At 39.5% G+C, this 19,751-nt stretch overlaps 1 protein-coding gene across 11 annotated transcripts in view; it reads left to right on the top strand.

The window, feature by feature from the left end:
* MYCBP2 (MYC binding protein 2) overlaps nt 1-19,751 on the top strand; it is a 153,913-nt gene that overhangs the window by 8,676 nt on the left and 125,486 nt on the right. For all 11 annotated transcript variants that reach the window (XM_044437784.1, XM_044437785.1, XM_044437789.1 and 8 more), the window contains exons 2-8: nt 8,806-8,881; nt 13,621-13,836; nt 13,960-14,113; nt 15,558-15,754; nt 17,349-17,591; nt 17,796-17,867; nt 19,371-19,467. In XM_044437784.1, coding sequence (XP_044293719.1) covers nt 8,806-8,881; nt 13,621-13,836; nt 13,960-14,113; nt 15,558-15,754; nt 17,349-17,591; nt 17,796-17,867; nt 19,371-19,467 — 1,055 coding nt within the window. The remainder of the gene's footprint in view (nt 1-8,805; nt 8,882-13,620; nt 13,837-13,959; nt 14,114-15,557; nt 15,755-17,348; nt 17,592-17,795; nt 17,868-19,370; nt 19,468-19,751) is intronic.

The following is a 19,751-nucleotide window of genomic DNA, read 5'->3' as shown; positions in this document are numbered from 1 at the left end:
TCTGATGGTTCTCCAGATACCTGTGACATTGAGAGAGGAAGCCTCAGAACTGGTAGTACCGCTGCCAACACCAACAAAAGGGGCAGCTGTAACCTCTGTGATTGATTCAACCATAATATATTGTAGCTCCATTCTGCTTCAAGTTTTGTTTGTGTTCCTAATACAGTTATGAAATGTGATTGTGCATAGGCTTCTCAGGCAACATGTGCTCCGGTTCACAACTCAAGATAATTGTACTGGTAAACTTGCATAACTGTTTTAAGCACATTGATGTATTTTAATAGTACAGTGTTTGGGTTATGTTTTGAAAAGCTTTGCGGGCAGACTCTTAGCATTGCATTTGTAGCTATTTGTACTTTGTAAGTGTTATTGCCCCCCCTTGCAATTTTTGCAAGTATTACATTGTAAAGTAGTGATCCCCTAACTTATTGGGGCTGCTGTCCCTTTCCTCTTGGGCAACAACCCTATTGTCCTCATGTCTCTTTCTTTGCATTAGGTCTATTGCTCTCCTGCAAATTTAAAACAACCAGTGACTGTCCCCCTGGATCGTTCTACTCCCCTGGGGGAGTGGTACCACCTACTTTGAGAATCTCCATTGTAAAGGAATACTTTTTAAACACACCATCTAATAGGACTGCCCATAATACTGTGAACTTGGAGGATCAAAGGCATCCAATCAAGTATGGGAGAATGGAAAGGCATGGATTACATCTGTGTTTGCCCTGCTCTGCAAAAGATATAAATGGCTCTTTCTGGGCACCAGTGACTTTTACTACTCCTTGTGAGGAGGGAGGGCTGAAGCACTCTGAGATTCCTCATTTGTCGATGAAGTTCCCTCAGTACACCTTCAAATGCCCCTTTCCCCCGGTGCCAGCTTCACCATCATATTTGAGATATTTATTATTTATTTAATTTGTTTAAAGGCTGCCTATTAGCACCTCATTCTCTGTTGGATGTTGGAGCCAGAACTGGCTGGAAAAGAACTGCAGTGCAAAGGGGGTGGGAGGGGATGGGTGGCCATTGTGGGCAGGGGGGGGACTCTGTGGCAGGCATTCCAGCTCTGACCTTGGTATACTTTGCAGAGGCTGGAGCTCAGACTCTGACCTATCCTACAGCCATGTAGGCCACATCTGGAAGCCATAGGGCAGTGCCTCTTTTTAAATAAACAAACTTATAACGTTACACTCGTTACTTTCTCGGGATTTCACTTCTATGGCTTTTTTGTAGTTCATTTAACCAAAAACAGTTTGATGTGCTGAGTTTTCCTATCCTTGTAGGGATAAGAGACTTTTAGAGACCTACCAGCGCAGTCCTGGGCATGTTCAATTGGAAATAGGGCTTTTTGAAGTCAGAGGGATTTATTCTCAGCTATGTATGCATGGAGTCACAGGTGTAGTACATAGCTGCTTGAAGTCTCATTTCCTACACTGTAATCGTTTGAATAAAAACACTGAAAAATGTAAATTGCACAATACACTTTCATACACTAATTTGTATATGATGCATTTATGTTCTTTAGGTATTAAACTAAACTTATATTCCTTTACTGCCTGTTCCACTGTTGGTTCATAAAGTTTACTTTAAAATTTCATAGATGTACCAAGTGCTGTTATATTCAAGTTGGAGTGTTGCTTGTGAATAGAGAGACTACATTCTTAAACAAAACAAACAAGGTTGATGTTATTATTTTAGGGATTTAACAAAATGAAATGTAATTTAATACAGAACTTGGTATTGTTAAGTAGCTACCATTAGCTATTTAATAAGGTAACTAAATTCTTTTTGTACTATGCCAAAATGGAGTAATTTTTTCCCCTTTTTGGTTGTTTACAGTGGCATTTCATGATTAATGGTTGGTGACACAAACAAAATAACATTTCTTCATGCTAGCCAAGGTGATGGAATAATTTGTGTCTTTCTGCATCTCTTGAATGTTTTGTAGGAACTACCACTTGTGTTACAACCAACCCAGATATTTGTTATGGAATAAGGAACTCTTTACACACTTGAGTTAAAGTTAGCAGTTTATTACCTCCTTAATACCTAAATTAGGCCTTGTTCACATTATCATTGTCGTCTAGAATTGTTGATTCTTTCTCTGCAGTGTTTACAATAAATATTCCAGTAGTTATTTTGAAAGAATGCTTCAGGATAGCATACTTTGAAGTACTGTGGCACTGAAAATAGTTTTAATGTTTACCAAATTCTTTAGGAAAAAATTCTTTTGCTTCAGTTTTTAGCAGTGGGAAAACTTTTGTACATTTATAGTCATTATGGAGAATTTCTTCCCAGTGGGTTAGCTGTGTTGCAGCAAAAGCATCTGACAGTCTTGTGGCATGTTAATGATGTGATAAATACACTATGGCATAAACTTCATGGGCTGAAATCCATTTCATCAGATGCATGTTCTCAGTCAGCAGCTGTATACCGTATTTTTCGCTCTATAAGACACACCTGACCATAAGACGCATCTAGTTTTTAGAGGAGGGATCCATGGAAAGCTTCCTGATAATCACAGGCACATTCCCCATCACTTCCCCATGGGCTTCATTAAAAGACGGGTTGCCATTTGAAAACACACACCGACTTGTGATTAACAGCTCTCACCTGCGCTGGAGGAGGGGAGCGGAGCAGGGCATGCCGAGCACGTGCTGGCCAGGTGTGGTGCAGCCGGGCCGGCAGTGTGCCAGCGGTGGTCTTCCGGGCAGTGGGGGTGAGCAGTCCGTCTCTCCGTGCGGCCGACGGGTTAAAGGCCGCGGCTCCTCCTCCTCCTCACCGCTCCCCCTGAGCGCCACAGCTCTCACCTGTGCCAGAGGGGGGCACAGAGCAGGGTGCGCCAAGCACGTGCCAGCCAGGTGGTGCCACGTGGTGCAGGCGGGCCGGCAGCATCCCGGGCGTCGGGCACACACACATTCGCTCTAGAAGACACACAGACATTCGCCCTTTTGAGGGGGGGAAAAGTGTGTCTTATAGAGTGAAAAATACGGTATATGTGTATGGGTAAGACAGAAAAGATGCAGTAAGACCAAATGATCCTGAATTGTAAAATCTGTACACTGACAAATCAGTTAAAGCTTAAATGCAACCATGCATTTATTTATTATATTTATATCCTACCTTTTTTCCTTTCAAAGAATTGAATGCAGCTGGAATAATCCTCTGCCTCCTCTCAGTCTTATCCTCACAAGAACCCTGTGAGATAGCTTGGACTGGGAGTCTGTGGCTGGTCCAAAGTCACCATGTGAGCCCCATGGCTTCAGACCCACACTTTTGAGCACTGTACCACACTGGCTGCTGAGGTTCTGGAACTGCAAACTGTGATGCTGGCTCCTCTGCCTCTGCTATTGTTGCAAGTTCCAGTTTTGGAACTGTGTTTAACAGGCTGGGAAAGAATACATACCACTGATTAAGAATTCAAATGTCAAAAGTACTTTGTGGTTTTATCTATTACAAGATTTGAAACTGCTTCAGTGTGATTCCCCCACCCCCAAAAAGTTAGATTACAAAAATCTCATTGGAATGTACGGTGTGTTTGCTATATTCTTAGGTTTGATGTATTAAATCTCCAATGAGAAAGTTGTTGAAAGAGAGATGTTTCAGTATATTCTCTTTCCCTATGGGATGTTGGGTTCTACACATTTCACTAAGTCTATAAGTTCACATAGCTCATTTTACACCAATTTTTAATCGTGATATTGGTATGTGCTTGGCTTTTGAGCAGTCTTCCAGTTTTGTAGTCTCTAAATGTATCAAATGGTATTGATGCATACTGTTTTCTTATAACTATGTTTTCAAAAGAAATTCATGCAGAATTTTGTTTAAAACAAGGAATCTTTGTATAATTCAGTTGCAAATTCATGATGTTGGATGAATAAAGCATACTTTTATAATGATTACTTAATTTATAAATTCTTGGTAATTAGTAATATGGAACTGTTTTCTGTAAACATATGTCTCTACATCTGTAATCTTCTTGCTTCGTTGTGATATTTAGGGCTACATTGCACATGATAAATTTATCATTTGGCATGGCATCTAATTTTTCAAACCATTAATAGCAGCTCCTGTTCCATGCTTCTCTCCCCACATCCCAAGCTGTACTTTTAGTGGGAGAAAAATCTCCCATTAGTGACAGTAATAGGAGAAAAGGGTTAACTCCACTTTCCTGCATGCCTTGCTCAGCACCATCAGCAGCTGCTTATTACAGCAAAAAAGTTTTTGTATTTTGATGGAACAGTTATAAAGAGAAGTCAGAGTGCTGACTGCCAAGATGTCGGGCTACCATTCCAGTACCAAACCAGCAGAGCAACGCAGGGGCAACACGCCATCCACCCCTCTCTTCAGCTGTCTTGTGAGGCGATTACTTGGGAGCATGAAGATGGGCGGCGGCAGCCCCTCTTTCACTCCCCACTACCTTCCCTCCACCTTGCCTGCGAGCGGGGGAGGGGTCAGGTCAGTCCTTGAAGGTGTGATTACGAAAGCAGTGTGTGTTACACAGGAAGCCAAAGAGGATCGTGCGGAGTGGGCCGGGGTCTCCGGCACAGTGCAGACGGGTGAGAGTCGGATTCGGGAGAGGAGGGGGATGGGGGAGGGCGAGGTCTTTGAAGCCCCTTCAAGGTTTCCTACTGAAGTTCTCCGACAGAGCGTGAGAATCAGCTTGCTACGAGTGGAGAAGGCTTTTCAGGAACGGAGGAGGCAGGTGCAAGACTAAGTCCTTCACCCAGTGAAGAGGCATTGGGAGGAGTGAGCTGCTCAGTTGGAGGGACTTCACCATTTCTGCTATCTGGCCCTTGAGCAGTAAGAGCCTTCCTGGGGGGTGGGGGGGGTCGAGCCAGAAGTTTTACTAGAAAGGGAGGGATTGAAGGAAAGTTTCCAGCTTTGGCAGAAGGCTGTTTACATCTCAGACTATTCTGTTATCTGTAGAGTCTCAGTAAAAGAACTTCAATTTCAAAGGACTGTCTTGAATTTTAGAACCAGAAGGAAGGGACCAGCGTACAACAGATCATGAAGAAAAGCAAAAAGTACTCACAACAACATAAGTAAAACGTATACCAGATGCTGTTCTGCCTATATCAGAGTTTATCAGAGCAAGTAGATTTTTATCAGAATCCTTTCATTACTCTGAGGTGCCTCTCATGGTGGTCAAACTTGAAGGAATCCAGGCAACCAGAATGGTGTATTGTCATTTTGTTTGTTGTTAATCTGAGTGATCATAGCTGACAGCTAAGGAGCAGTTGACCAGTGCAGCTCACATGTGCAAGAGATGCTCAAGGAACCAGACACTCAGTGCTGGAGTTTACCACAGGAACTTACAAGGCTGGAAAATCTCTCTACAATTAACCTTAAAACTTTATTATAAGAAAGTTCAGTATGGATGTTCTTATGAAGTGGTTTGGGTGGTAATTATGCCATTTATACCTGTTAGCAATATCCAGGAGTGCTTTTTGGAATATAAATGTCCTGGGAGGCCCACAGACAGGGCATGAGGGCAGCTATTTTCTCCCAACACAGGAAGTTTAATGTTCATGGTAGAAATACAAGGGCAAATATGGATAAATATAGATAAAATATTTTCCTTGAGTCATAAGTTGCTTTTAAATGTTTTTTGTTTCCCTCACTCGACTCCTCAATTTCTGCTGCTTAATCAACTGTATTTAGATGAAGCAGCCTTACTTCTTAGATTTTTTTTAAAAGGGGGAAACCTTGAATCTTCTTTTAAATTGTTGTCTTCTTTCCTGATACATTTCCTATTTTTAGTTTGTGCCTTACTTCTTTTGTAGATTTTAATCAATTTTTAACTTCCATAGGAATGGGAGCCAATGTTGGTATAAATACATTTTTATATTTAAAGCTGAATTGCAGTGAATGGCATCACTCACATTAGAGAAGTATGAACATAATTCTACATAGTTTTTGTTGCAATCTTCTATGAAGCTCTTTACCCGGACTTGCATTAATGGTGGAAGCATCCTCCTGTACGAACTTACCACCTATTGCTTTCTAGTGCAATCACACTCCTATTGACCTCCCTGGCTGATGCTGACCATCAAATTCCTCACAAGCTTTGCCCACTTGGTTTGAGCACATGACCCGCTTTCTCACAAAGCTTTGTGCTAGTTCTTAGGCGTACATGTAGCTCATACATGGAGATGCCAGCTCTGGCAGAGAGTAAAGCATCTTAGCTTGTGGGCAAATAGGGGAACTGTAGTCTGATCTTGATAGAGTTTTCAGCAGCTTTTGATTCCATTGGCTGTACCTGCAGAATGTTTGTTATGTAATGGCAGAATGTAGTAGGCATTTACATGTGATCCTTGGAAAAGACATCTCGGATGGGAGTTGTAGATAGGGCTACAAGGTTTGATTCACAAATCAACTCAAGTTCCATCTTTTCTTCATTCATTCATTATATTTATATTCCACCTTTTTTTCCTGCAAAAAACCAAGGAAGGTTACATAATTTTTCTCCTCTTCATTTGATCTTTCTAGGAAGCTACTTTAGTTTTACTTAGTTTTAATAAGGAATAATATAAACAATGAGGAGAAAGATTACTATCAGTTGCTTTTTCTGCTAACACTGAACAATAGTTTTCATTTGTTAAATTTTAAATTCTTACACATCACTATTTTAAGAAGGCACTTAAATTTAATATGAAATCTATTTAACGTTCTTATGCAAAAAGCTGTGAAAATACTTCTTAAGATAAATAACCAGGACTACCAACAGAGTGAGGCGATTTCTTTGTCTTTTGCAATAGATGGGGAGAGCCTGCTCTATCAGAATCTCTCCAAAGTACAAACACACAAAAGAGCTCCTTTTACCCCACAACCCGTCTGCCACAGTCCTCCCCTTGTCCCTCATTGTGTAAGGTACTAGGAGGTTACAGTCTTTCTGTCTGCCTACTTCATATCTCCCAACTCATCCCACTACATAAATCTACATACATCACACGTGCATTATAATTAGTCCATTGTCTATTCAAGGTGTGTGAGTTAATATTCATCAACCTATTACACCTGCATGCTTATAACTACAAGTTCACTAATTCACTCCTCTCTAACTTCACCTTGCCCTATGACCATAAAACTACTGGGAGGATGAGATAGGAAGTAGCACATTTTCTTTCAAGCCAATTATCTTTTTCTCCCCTCCACATTCCTTCGGACAGACTTCATGGCTCAGTTGTTTGCCTCTTCTGTTTCTCAATCACTGAGTTACTTCCTTCAACTTTAAAAGTCATATACTTAATGTAAACATTTGTTGGAGCATGGTTCTTGTAATGGATGATTGCTTATTAGGTTCTTCTTGTGAGGTTCCACAGAAGTTCTCGGGGTGTGTGCACACATGCGCGCATATATATATATATATATATATATAAAACACCTTCACACATATACTTTGAGATTTTGTGGAGCAAACAAGTCAGTGTGACTTTCATTTAGTTTAAAGCTATTGTTGGATTTGTAGTGATGACAGACTCTAGGATGAGACTGAAAATGATCATACCAGCCTTTTGGTATGCACTGAAATCTCTTGTTCTGATATCTTATTTAACATTCATGTGTTCTGTCCATTTGCAGTAGTAAACTTCTTAAAGAAGAGATACATATTTTTTATATATAATATATATATAAAATATGTATTTTATATTGCATCCATATGTGTCCTCCCGCCCCTTGAGATCGGCCCTTCTCCGGGAGCCCTCTGTGAAAGATATTAGGAGGGTGAGTACCCGGAGGAGGGCTTTCTCTGCGGTGGCGCCCAACTTATGGAACGCGCTCCCCGGAGAGGTCCGCCTGGCGCCGTCGTTATTTGCTTTTCGGCGCCAGACCAAGACCTTTTTATTTAAACATTATTTTAATTGTTGATTTTATTTATTGATTTTAAATGTTTTTGCCAGGATGTCTCCAGTATTTTATGTATTTCAATTGATTGTATTTATTTATTATTTTATTTATTTATTAAAACATTTCTATTTTTATTTATGAAATGGAAGCCGCCCCGAGGCTTATGCGAATGGGGCGGCATATAAGTTTTCCAAATGGATGGATGGATGGATGGATGGATGGATAGATAGATAGATAGATAGGGCATGTGAACAGTTGAAGATTTACTGTAAGCTTTACTTTTCAGTAGTCAAATTTATCGTAGAGGCAATTAATTTTTTTTTCATACTTATCACTTCGGACAGTTAGGATATTATGCATAGGCCAGACAGTGCTTCTTTTCCCTGCACCTGTGCATGCTGGGTGCATGTCATGCAGTTTGCTGTGTCATCTGAGCCCAGCATGCATGGAGGCAGGGAAAAGAAGCCAATGTGGTTTCCTCTCCCCATGATTACCTGAACCCAGCTGCTATTGGTTGTTTTGAGACAGCTTGATGCAAACAGTCCTCTACTGAGACAGCATGGCTATCTCTTGACTGATGCAAAGATCCTAGGGACCAGTCCTCACTGTTGACACATGGTGAGATGTTGGAAATAGTGGATCCCTGGGAGTGGGTTCCTGACCTTGCATTAATATCTCCTATAAGGATTGAAACATCAAAAAGAAATTTGGCTACTGATTTATAATAGTGTGAGAGGATCAGTTTTTGCCATGAAAACAAAAAATGTACAAGTTAAATTCATCCTGCATTTTGATGTCTTTATTGAAGTCCAATGTTGATAGCTTTAAGGCAGGTATTCAATGATATAACCTTTGTTTCTAATTTGTGTAGAACAATTGGCATTTAAAGGTCTCTCAATGTTACGTACTTACATGTGTTACTTTTTAATGTAAAATAATGTTTGTATATTTTCAATATAGGTGTAAAAAGCTTTTAAGCAAGAAGAAATTAAAAAGAAAGCAGAAGAGCAAATTGAAAATAAAAATACGAAACAAGGTAATTTGCATATTGTTTTTCTCTAATCTGGTCATACTGTATGTGTCTATTTCAGCTAGGCATAAAAACTTGCAAATGGAAGCAAAACCTTTAAAAATTGGAATGTCAAGCACTTGAATAGTCAAAGCTTAACAAAACCTGAAAAGTTTCAGTGCATTACAGTTTCTTTTAGGGCCTATTTACATTGTAATCTAGTTAAATAAAGTTCCCGTTTCAAGGGATGATTTGAAGAGTTATACAACATAATTATCCATTCTTTTGCCTTAATTATTCATTTTATTAAACCATATTCAAAATTATTTCATTTTGTTATTTATTCACTCTTAGGTTGAAATTTTTTATTTAAATAAAAACATACTACTGCTGGTGGCATGTACAAAATTCCTAAAATGCAGTGCAAAGAATGCAATTAAAACTCACAAAACATAGCAAAATTAAAATACCCAATATAAAAGACTTTTGGGGCACTAACACCTGCTCAAATAGGAAGCCCTTGTAATCTGGTCTAAACAGTGTTAATCGGAAACAGTGTCTAGAAGCAAAGTGCTGTGTGGTGCTCTGACTGCTTGTAAAAAAGGTGCTTCACAGCCGCCATTTCCCAGGTACAGCTACCCCTCCCCCCCGCAAAAAAAAGCTGCCCAAAGGACATCGAACCCTCCGAAGTGAGGCATGAAGGGCTCTCATCAATAGCACTGTTGCCCCCTGGTCATCAGGGTATAATCAATTTGGCATTTGCCCTCGTTTCAGCTTTCTGTCACAGCATCCCCCATGTTGGCCCACAGCATGTTCCTTTTCCTCCTCTCCATGCCAATTTCCAGCCTCATAAAAGTGACTGGTTTGATTCTTTCCATGCCAGTTGTAAGGGGAATTGGCAAGCCAGAGCCCAAGTTCTGAGATGACAGGACCCCACAAAAATGTTGGAAAACCACAGGCTTGCCTCCTTAGCCTAGTTATAAGGATGTGCATGGAATCTGTTTCCAGGTGGGGATCCACTGGATCCCCTGGGCTTGGTTTCCCAGGTGCCAGTCTGTTTTGCGTGGTCTTGAGTCCTAGTGAGTTTTCCCAGCCAGGAATGCGGTCCTACATGCTGGGCACGTGCTGTGTGATCAGTGCCCAGGTGGTGGGGCAGTGCTGCCATCAGCAGCGGTGCACAGGGAAGAAGACTGGTCGCCAGGAATGGAGCCTGGCAGGACTGCTCTAGGCTCCCCTCTTCCACATCCTGTAGCTACTCTGTGTGTGACTACACCTGATGAGGAATGTGACCAGTTGCAACCTTGCTGGGAGTTGCAGTCCAGCTCCTAGTAGGCCAGACATTCTTCAACCCTGGTTTACATGCTGTTGTAATGTATTGCATGAAAAAATATAATTATACAATATAAAGTCACTTAAAAGTGACACATCTGCATTTCCAGAATATTTCAGAATGAACACACTGATCTGAAAGATTATGAATTATAAGCTGCAGTGTAGGAAAGCTTTTTCATAAGCCGTGCCTCCATTTGAATTATTGGCTATGTTCACAACCAGAGAATCATGCTCTGTTGGTGAGGAGACCTTGGAGAGCTCTTGACAAATGGCTTGACTTTCATGCTTGCCATCTAGATGATCAGAATATTTGAGAGTTTACCATGCACTTGGAAAAAGTGCAGGTTCAGAAGTGCATGCCTTTTCAGGGAAAGGAGTTCATAGTTCTGAGGCAGCAGCTGCAAACTTTTCATGGCATCATGGAATGGAATTAGCAGACAGATTGTATAGTCAAGGCTACATTTAGCTGATCTTAAAAAGATCATTATGATGGAACATGAGAAGATATATTCTTTAAGGTCCAAGGTAGCCTAGGAGTATTAAATTATAGATTAAACTTGGCATCTTCAGTTGTGCCTAGAAGATTCCAAAGAGACTGGAATACTGGTGGAATTTGCTCTGTCATCCAGTTTCACAGTTTCAAACAGTTGTTAGGCATAGGGTGAATCAGAATAAACTAGTATTATAGTTAGAAAGTCATAAATGATCACTGTATCCAGATAAATGGGCAATGCTTGCAGAGTTGATTTTTTATAGAAATCTTCACCATCACTGCAATCTGTTCTTGAGCTTAATGTCAAATTAAAAAGTTCTTAAAAATTGAGCAAGCTATATAATAATGTATAAAGGTGATCTAGCCTAAATCCCATGTCTTGTTAAACCTGTGAAAAACTTATTCATGTTTTAAAACTGAGTAATTTCTCTGGCTGCTTAGAAACTTTGTTGCTGTTTCATTGCTGCATACATTTTTCTAGTTTGGTTAAAAATATATTGGGAAGATGCTACCCTTTTGTCCATGACCTTTCATAGTCTTATTTACAAAGTATAGCAGTACTAAACTTTTCACAGGTATCCTGCGGAGGGGTTTTCACTGAAGTCTAATCATGAAACTGTAATTATTGACCAGGTTTGGTCAACAGGATAACCCATTGTGAGTAGGTGACCTTGGTTGGTAGTTGTATATGTGTTTTAAACAAGCCACTCTGAGAACCCCTACGCTGTTCTGGGGTTTGTTTTACCCACAGGGGGTTGTTCCGTAGTTCAGACCTGGACAACTGACCCACCTGTGTATAAGATCCAGCAGACAGCAGAGTGCAAGTCAAGAGCAGCAAAAACTCCAAGGCGCTACCACCAGTGGCAGTTCCTTCAAAGTGTTCAAGCAGCATACGAGAAGGGCTGTCATTATTTTTCCTTCCTTTTTTTGAAAAACAGTTTGTAGCTCAAATGTACACAGATCTTTTTGGTAAGCATTTTGTAGGGTCAGACTTCTCCAAATGTGGAGCTGCTCCCTTGTGCAGGTCTGAAAAAGGGAAGCCTCGGCTGGGCAGTGTCCTGGAGGGAGAGGGCGGAATTGTACGTGCTGGCCAAGTGCATCAGGACCCAACTCCAGGCATTCCCCAGCAGGTGGGCATCCAGGGAAGCACTGGTGTGAGTGATCTTTCCTTGTGAAAAGCAGTGGCAGTATTTACACCCCCATCATGGCTAGATTTTATGTTCGTTTCATTTTACATAATCCTCAAGATCTTTCATATTTTCCTAAGACTCTTGCTGTTTGGAAAAGGGCAAAAGAACATCTGTTCTCTTTTCTGGAAAAACAGAATTTGGGCAGCTATCAAAATACTGGGCCCCTTAAAAAGTAGTCTTGCTAGAGCAAGGGGTGCTTTTTGTCACCTAATTGCTAGGGTGGGTTGGCAAGACATGGGAACTGGCCCATTGTTGCATGGCTCTGATCTGTGTCACATGTTCTCTTCCCATCCATAACTGGATTTGAACAATGCAATAAGCCATAGTGACTTAAAGGCCAGACTGGGTGGCTTGTCTTGTTATCCAGCATACACAGGTCACACTGTCTGAGTTCAGGCAAAATGACAAACTTCTCCTGGCATATAAGCAACCGTGGTTTATTGGGTTGTGTGAACCTAGTCGATATGTTTTCCCTGAAGACCATGGAAAGGCAACTTGTGGTCTTTCAGATAATTTTGTACTGCAACCCCAGTCAGCCAGCATCTGAGAGGCTTACAATTTGGCCTCATCTGATCTAGACAGCACAGAAGTGCAAAAATGAAGTCTTTAATCATGGCACTTTCTGAGTTCTGATGCAGTTTCAGTGATACTTTTGGTATCATAGAGTTCTTTTATGTTTACTGTTTTGCTGTAAGAGACACAAGTTTAGAACCTTTGTAAAGTCGGCTAGTCTCATTATCTTCATACTGCTCTTGGAGTAGCAGAGGCTGATGGAGTGGTTTGCTTGAGGTTACCCCATGAGAGAAGTGATACTCAGACTGAGGACTTCCTGATTTATAGCTCAGACTCTGTGTCTGCGTCTTCCACAATCAACAAGTAAAATATAAAAGTCAGCCTCTCATCTCTAAATATACAATGGACACCTGTCAGGGATCTACATCTGATCAGTGCTTCTGTGTAAATTCCCTGGCAAAGTTAAGCTGTGCACTTGCCTTCCATATTTTACACACTGAATGCACTGATCATAGGAGTTGTAGCAAATTCTGGGAAGCATCTCAGAAAGAATATTTACTGTTGAGCACTCCATGGCTGCAATGAAAATGGATTTATCTAATGGTATCTGCACTTAAAGTAGATTGAAAGTAATGGGACTTACTTACCAAGTTGTCACATTAATTTCAATAGGTCTACTTTAGGCTAGTACTGGATCCACAACAGTGATATAAAAGGGTCATAGGCTGCAGTAGCAGGTGGACAATCTTTCTCTTCTTTATTTAAAGCTGTTACAGCTGTTAGACACAAGTCCTTTTGGTACCATGCCTCTGAGGTAATCAAGTGTGAAACCTGCTTAATGAGTGAACTCATACTGTGTTGCAGTTTGACATCCTTGGATCAGTTAATTTATAAGTGATTCCTGTAGTGCGGGTAAATGAGAAAAAAAGTTTTCTCAGTTGTCACCTGTCTCAATCTCTCCACAAGAGCCGATACTTGTCAGCAACATTTTTTAAAAATTCTCCCTCACTTTTTATCCATGGTTTATGTATGCCAAGTGTTGTGATTATTTTTTTAGTTTCAAACCATCTCTTTCTTGTGCTATCCTTTTTAACTTTGCTTTGAGTTTAAATATAATTGTCCTAGCAAAAGTATTGGACTTATGAGAGGAGCATGGGTTTGATGAATGGCCCTTGAATAGAACATGAAAATTTTACTGAATGATTGACTACAGAACACCTTTTTTTTCTTTTTGTTAGAGTGAAAATCTGGATAGTCTGGTAACCATACCTGACATCAAACTTCATAGCAACCCTTCGGCTTTTAATGTCTACTGCAATGTACGGCATTGTGTTCTCGAGTGGCAGAAAAGGGAAACCTCTGTAGCTTTGGCTTCAAAAAATACTGTGCAGAGTGGTGATTCAGATAGCGATGAGGAGGAGGAGGCCAAAGAGCCCCCAATCAAGCTTCCAAAGGCAAGTAAACCTGGGTGATCATGTCATACGGTCATGTTAATGGTGCCACACTCTTGGAAACACTCTGTAATGGCAGAACTCAAGGCATCTTTCTTCAATAGGATCTACTGTTTTGTATTTTAGATAATTGAAGTTGGACTATGTGAAGTGTTTGAACTTATCAAAGAAACAAGGTTTTCTCATCCATCTCTCTGTCTGAGAAGCTTGCAAGCTCTTCTCAATGTACTTCAAGGCCAACAACCAGAAGGCCTCCAGTCAGAACCTCCTGAAGTTCTAGGTAATGTTTCCTGCAACGTGAAATCTAAATTTTGAAAAAAATATGGCACATACTGATAATCTTTATCACAAATTATAGGAAACATGTTTGTCAGCAAATGTTATTTTATTTAAAATGTTTTTACCCTAACTTCCCTTAAAACGCTGAAGGCTTTTTACGGCCTGACACAATCAGTTAGAAATAGGAGCAAGGATAGAAGCTAAAGACAAATAAGAGAGCTCAGGTAAATAAATAAATATTAAAATGGAGGTTATGAAAGGGATGGTACCATACTTGATTTGAAATATCTGCACAGTCCTCTTCTGACAGTAATCTTGCCTTTGTGTTTCCAAAAATCATTGCAAAAGTAGTCTAACATGAAGGTAATTTTACAGACACTAACTGTTAACATTGCTAATTAATGATTTAGCATGAATTGATGTTTTGACCATGTGATAAGTTTAATGCTGGATGTGAATGTTAAATAATTCATTTACTGATTGGTTTTTTGTTTTTGCTTTTATGGGTTCTTTTTGATTTGAAGGCAAATAAAGATACATGATGTATGTGGCTTTTTGAACTTAAATAGCTGGTTAATGTGTTGCTCCAGTGTTTCAAAAGAAGGATATTTGGGCCTATTGGAATTGGGGTACTTTGGTGCCCTGTCCATGCTGTGGCAAAAAAAGAGTAAAAGGCAGGAGGCTGAAATTTGGGAATATTTTGGACTATGACTTTGTGACCATGTCCTAGAATGACATGTCAGAAGGACTACTTATGCATAAATTACAATACAGAATATGAGCTGGGAAATGCCATTTACTGTGCTATGTCAGATGAGAGCTATCACATGGTTTGTGCTTGGGTCAGCTTGCAATTGTTCAGTCCTTTAACAACCCAAAGTTGCCTGGCTTAGATATCATAGAAACTACCTATGAATTCTGCGTTCCGAGTTGTTTCTGAAAAATAAAGCAGCCTTGCATGCTGCACTCAGCCACATAGTTTGTGTACTGATCTACAAACATCAAACAGGATGGGGAAATAGTATTCATATGGGTAACTGAGGCATTTTTAGTGTTCTGTGAATCAAACTCTTCCACTTAGAAGGTAGAAATACCTTGCATATTAGTAATATGGCAAGCTGTACTACATGTCTTGCCGTAACAATTACTCATTTAATTTCCCCCCATTTGGCATTGAACTGGAGTTGCCATTGAAAATGGTAGTTCTTTCAGATGTAGCATAGATAAATAAATACTTGCTCCTTAAAAATTGCAGTGAGCAGCTGGACATTCATTTTACAAAGGAGTTCTTCCAGGACACATTGCCAGTGTTGTTGCCAGGTTGCCTTGTCTCTGTTTTCCTTTGCCAGCCTTGCTACTTCCTTGCAATACACTAATATTCCTTGAATTTGTTTATGCCTTGACTGTCCTTACTTTGGGTAAGTAAGCTTCTCTTTTCTCTTTAGAGTCTTTGTTCCAGCTGCTTTTGGAAATAACTGTTCGGAGTACTGGAATGAATGACAGTACTGGTCAGTCTTTGACAGCACTTTCGTGCGCTTGCCTCTTCAGTCTTGTAGCTGCATGGGGAGAAACTGGAAGAACGCTTCAGGCAATTTCTGCCATCCTTACCAACAATGGGAGCCATGCTTGTCAAGCCATCCAGGTGTTTCAGCAAAACTACTTTACATTTAGATTACAGTTCTGTCTGAATATGATCACCAGTAATAAACCCTAATCTTAAGAAGTAACTTGATGTTTTCAAGTCAGATGGACAACTGCAGTGCTAAAGGCTGCAGTAGAAATATCTTGACAGGCCATAGTTTGAGTGCAGTGCCATTGGACTTAAATCTACTGCAAACTAAATTTGTTATTCTCATGAATTTGACAGATGCCAGACAAATAACAGGTATATGACATGCTCAACTGAATAAATAAAATGCCTGAGTCAGCTCTTGAGAAACTGCATTATATCAACATGGAAATCTTTCACTGAAAAGAATTTTTCTGGATCCAAAATGAATCCAGATTATTATTATGCTTACATAATAATAAAAGTCATAAACATTTACAGAAACTTTTGAAACTGGGGAAGGATTGGGAAGCACTTTGTATAATGGAGAAAAGGTGGTGGGTTTGGGGAGGATAAAATCCAGCTGGGTAGGCACTGACACTTGGACTTGCCTAAAGTAGCTGTCAGTATCCTAGCTATAGTAAATTCTTGATGCTTGTCTTGTTTGGCAGCATATCAGGCTTTTGATTTTTTGAAAATCTTAATTCTTGAGATTCTAAAAACAGCATTAGTCATTGTGACCACTGCTATCTAGTAGATGTTTCATGGTTTTGCTTCTGTGCTTCCTAAAGAGAAATTTTGTAAGGGAGGCATGGAAGCAATAGATGTATTTGAAATTTGTGCATACCTACCATGTGCACCTTCTTTAAGATACCACAGAAATCAGACAGTTAAGTATCTGTTTGTTACTACCATTTATAAGATATAGAACTGGTATAGGAGGCATTCAGAGTATAAAGGTAGCTTGCAAGCAGAACATTTGGTTTTTTCATTTATTAGGAGTATTTTAATCCCCTCCCACTACTGTTATTCAAGTGGCTTACAAAAGTGAAAATAAAGTAAATTACAGCAACTAAAGCAGCAAACGTAAAGAACAGCATAAGACAAGACTTCTAATCTAATTAATGTTTGCTGATTCTACTTAACACTCTTTGATCCTGATCATAATTAAAAAGTAGTAAATCATACTGAACTGTGTAGAATTTCTGAGTAAAGTATATGCAGTATTGAATGCAAATAATTTTGTCAAAGGGAAAAATGACAGTGACCCATCTAATACTAATTCTTGCTAAAGAGATGTTTATAGCAGACAGAGGTATCCATTCAATTAGTCACTTTAATATCTGTCTTATGTTAGGTAAACATTATAATATTTATTGTTATTGACACTGTTGACCATTTCACATGAGTTAACAAACGAAGACGTTCGCTTTAAGGTACATGGTTTAATTGTGGATTCCAGCTCTGGGTCTTTCTGACAACAACCAGAATTTGAGTTTGGATGCCATAATAAACAACTCCAGGATGGAGTGTCCCTGAGTTATATACATATCAATGAGAGTGGCTGGGTCAATCTTGGTTAATAAAAATAATTTCCTGATAATTCTCTTTTTCCCCCTCATGTTAGGCTTAATGGTATGAAGTTTCTCTTAATAACTAATAGTTTTGTAATGTTTTCTTTATTTAGGTGCCAACAATATTAAATTCCCTTCAGAGGAGTGTGCAAGCAGTTTTGGTGGGCAAAATCCAAATCCAAGATTGGTTTAGCAATGGAATTAAGAAAGCTGCCCTGATGCATAAGTGGTCATTAAAGGAAATTTCTGTAGATGAAGATGACCAATGTCTCCTCCAGAGTGATGGATGTTTTTTGTATTTATTATGCAAAGATGGATTGTACAAAATTGGCTCTGGATACAGTGGAACAGTCAGGGTAATGCACATTTTTAGTTTGGATTATTGATGCTTTTCAAGTGAGTAGCAGTACTCATCTATGAGTAGTAAATGAAGGTGTATTAGATAAAAAATTGTGTGGGATTACCAACTAGTTTTTGCTTTGGATTAATTGTTTTGCTTTTTGTTCCATTTGTACAAATGGGCATTTCTACAACTGTATAACCATTTTGTTACATTGCAGGGTCACATATACAATTCTACATCTCGCATCAAGAACAGAAAAGAGAAGAAGTCTTGGTTGGGTTATGCTCAGGTAAGAGAAATAGTGAAAGCAACAGTTTATTTTTAATACAGGTTGAAATCTGATGAAACATTGTATAATTATAACTCTGTTAGTGTGAATGAAAAGGAAGCAGTGTTTTCTTTTGAGCCAGATGTCTAAAATGTAAAATGCAACTTTAAAAAAAATGGAAGCCAGCAGAAAATAAGGCTACATTTCATTAAAGCCTCTTGCAAAATAACGTTTTTGTCAAGTGTTTGAGAAAGGACAGAAATTATCTATCTGGATTCACTGTTAAGATGGCCACAGCAGTGGGAGTCTTAAGCAGACAGCTTCCATGAGTGGCCACCTTCAAGTGAACCTCTTGCCAAAATGCTTGTCTAAAGTGATGTGACATGAGGCAAAACCTATTTTTACTGTATTGTTTGTTCCTTGCCCCTGTGCTTGGCATGATGAGAGTGTGCGTGGCATGGAACTAGTTGTCCAGCGTGCTGCAGACGGAGAGCTGCTGTGGGGAGCAATCTTGAAGTGCCTGCTCCATGACAACTTGGATGCATATAGCTTTGCTTTGCTTACATGGCTTTGCTTTGCTTACAATTCCACCTACCTCTGTGGCCTGTACAGTTCCTTCAGGTGATGAACAATTGTTCGATCTTGGTGAAACAGTGCTCACTTAAAATGTTTGGGTGATTTTCTGAATGTTCATAATTGGGCTCCATGTAATCACCTAGAATACATTTTTCTAAATGTTGCTTGTGGCTAAATATTACTTAGTGGGAGTGAGTCACTTTAAGGCTGATAGAAGTATAAATAGAAATTTTCTTAACCTCATGATAGAAATATTGCCTTCATATTGCTTCACATATTATTGAACTGTTACTGTAATGATATCATCCTGTCATTATAGATTTGATGAGCACTATAGTACTATGGGAGCGTGATGATGTGTTGAGCTTTTCGCAGATGTGTTGGGATTAAATTAGAGTTTAAATAGCCTGTTTAAAGAAGGTGTGTGTGTATAGGCCCCCTCCCCATTTTTAAAAGAAGAAATGACGCAAAACCAAAAGCGGGGGGGGCGGGTGGATGAAAGGGATGTTTTATTCAACAAAAGGAAAAGGTGCCAATGCGTTTTGTTCCTCTTTCAGGGAAATCTAATATAATGCAAGAAGTGCTGTTTGCTGTTCTGATGCCAGTCTGCTATGCTATGATGTGCACTGAATTTCCCTGAAGAAGGACTTAGACGTGATCTGAATCACATTAGAACCATTTTCTCTTACTGACTAAGACATCCTTTTTGTGTACCCCTTTGTCCTTGGGTTTTGGGCACTCTTTGTGGGGTTCCCCTTCCTTGGCTTCAAAAGCTGGAAAAAGCTGTAATGACATAGTAACATCGGAGGACTTTCCTTAGGATTAGGTTGGTCACTGTGGGGACGGAGTGCAAAGATAATCCTTTGATCAGATCTGGCACAGCTCTTTATGTCCTTTTTCTTAATGCATTTCTGAAATTTGCATGGTCATTCTCTGATTTTTTTTCAGGGTTATTTGTTGTATAGAGACGTGAACAACCATAGCATGACAGCAGTAAGAATAAATCCTGAATCTTTCGAACAAGATGGTACAGTAACTTTGCCAGGTATGATAAACTTTAAATGTCAAATTAGCATATATTTAAATAAACAATAATAATAAGCACTATTATTAACAATAATGAACACTATTATTATTACTACTACATTGCACTAGTATTTTACAAATGGCCAGTAAATGCAATACATCATTTGATGAATTATACTGTCAACTTTCTACACATGATTCTCCTTTTCCTTTTGGTCACCCTGTGAGTGTGCATGAAATGGCACATTCCTGCTGCCACTGGGCTGTTCTGTAAAAGCTGCCAACTAATTTGCATTCATCTTG

The sequence above is a fragment of the Varanus komodoensis genome, unplaced genomic scaffold (genome assembly GCF_004798865.1).
Source record: "Varanus komodoensis strain SLA01 unplaced genomic scaffold, ASM479886v1 scaffold31, whole genome shotgun sequence".
Classification (NCBI taxonomy): Eukaryota; Metazoa; Chordata; class Lepidosauria; order Squamata; family Varanidae; genus Varanus; species Varanus komodoensis.
The sequence above is the reverse complement of the archived record's forward strand: the minus strand, read 5'-3'. Positions and strand labels throughout refer to the sequence as shown.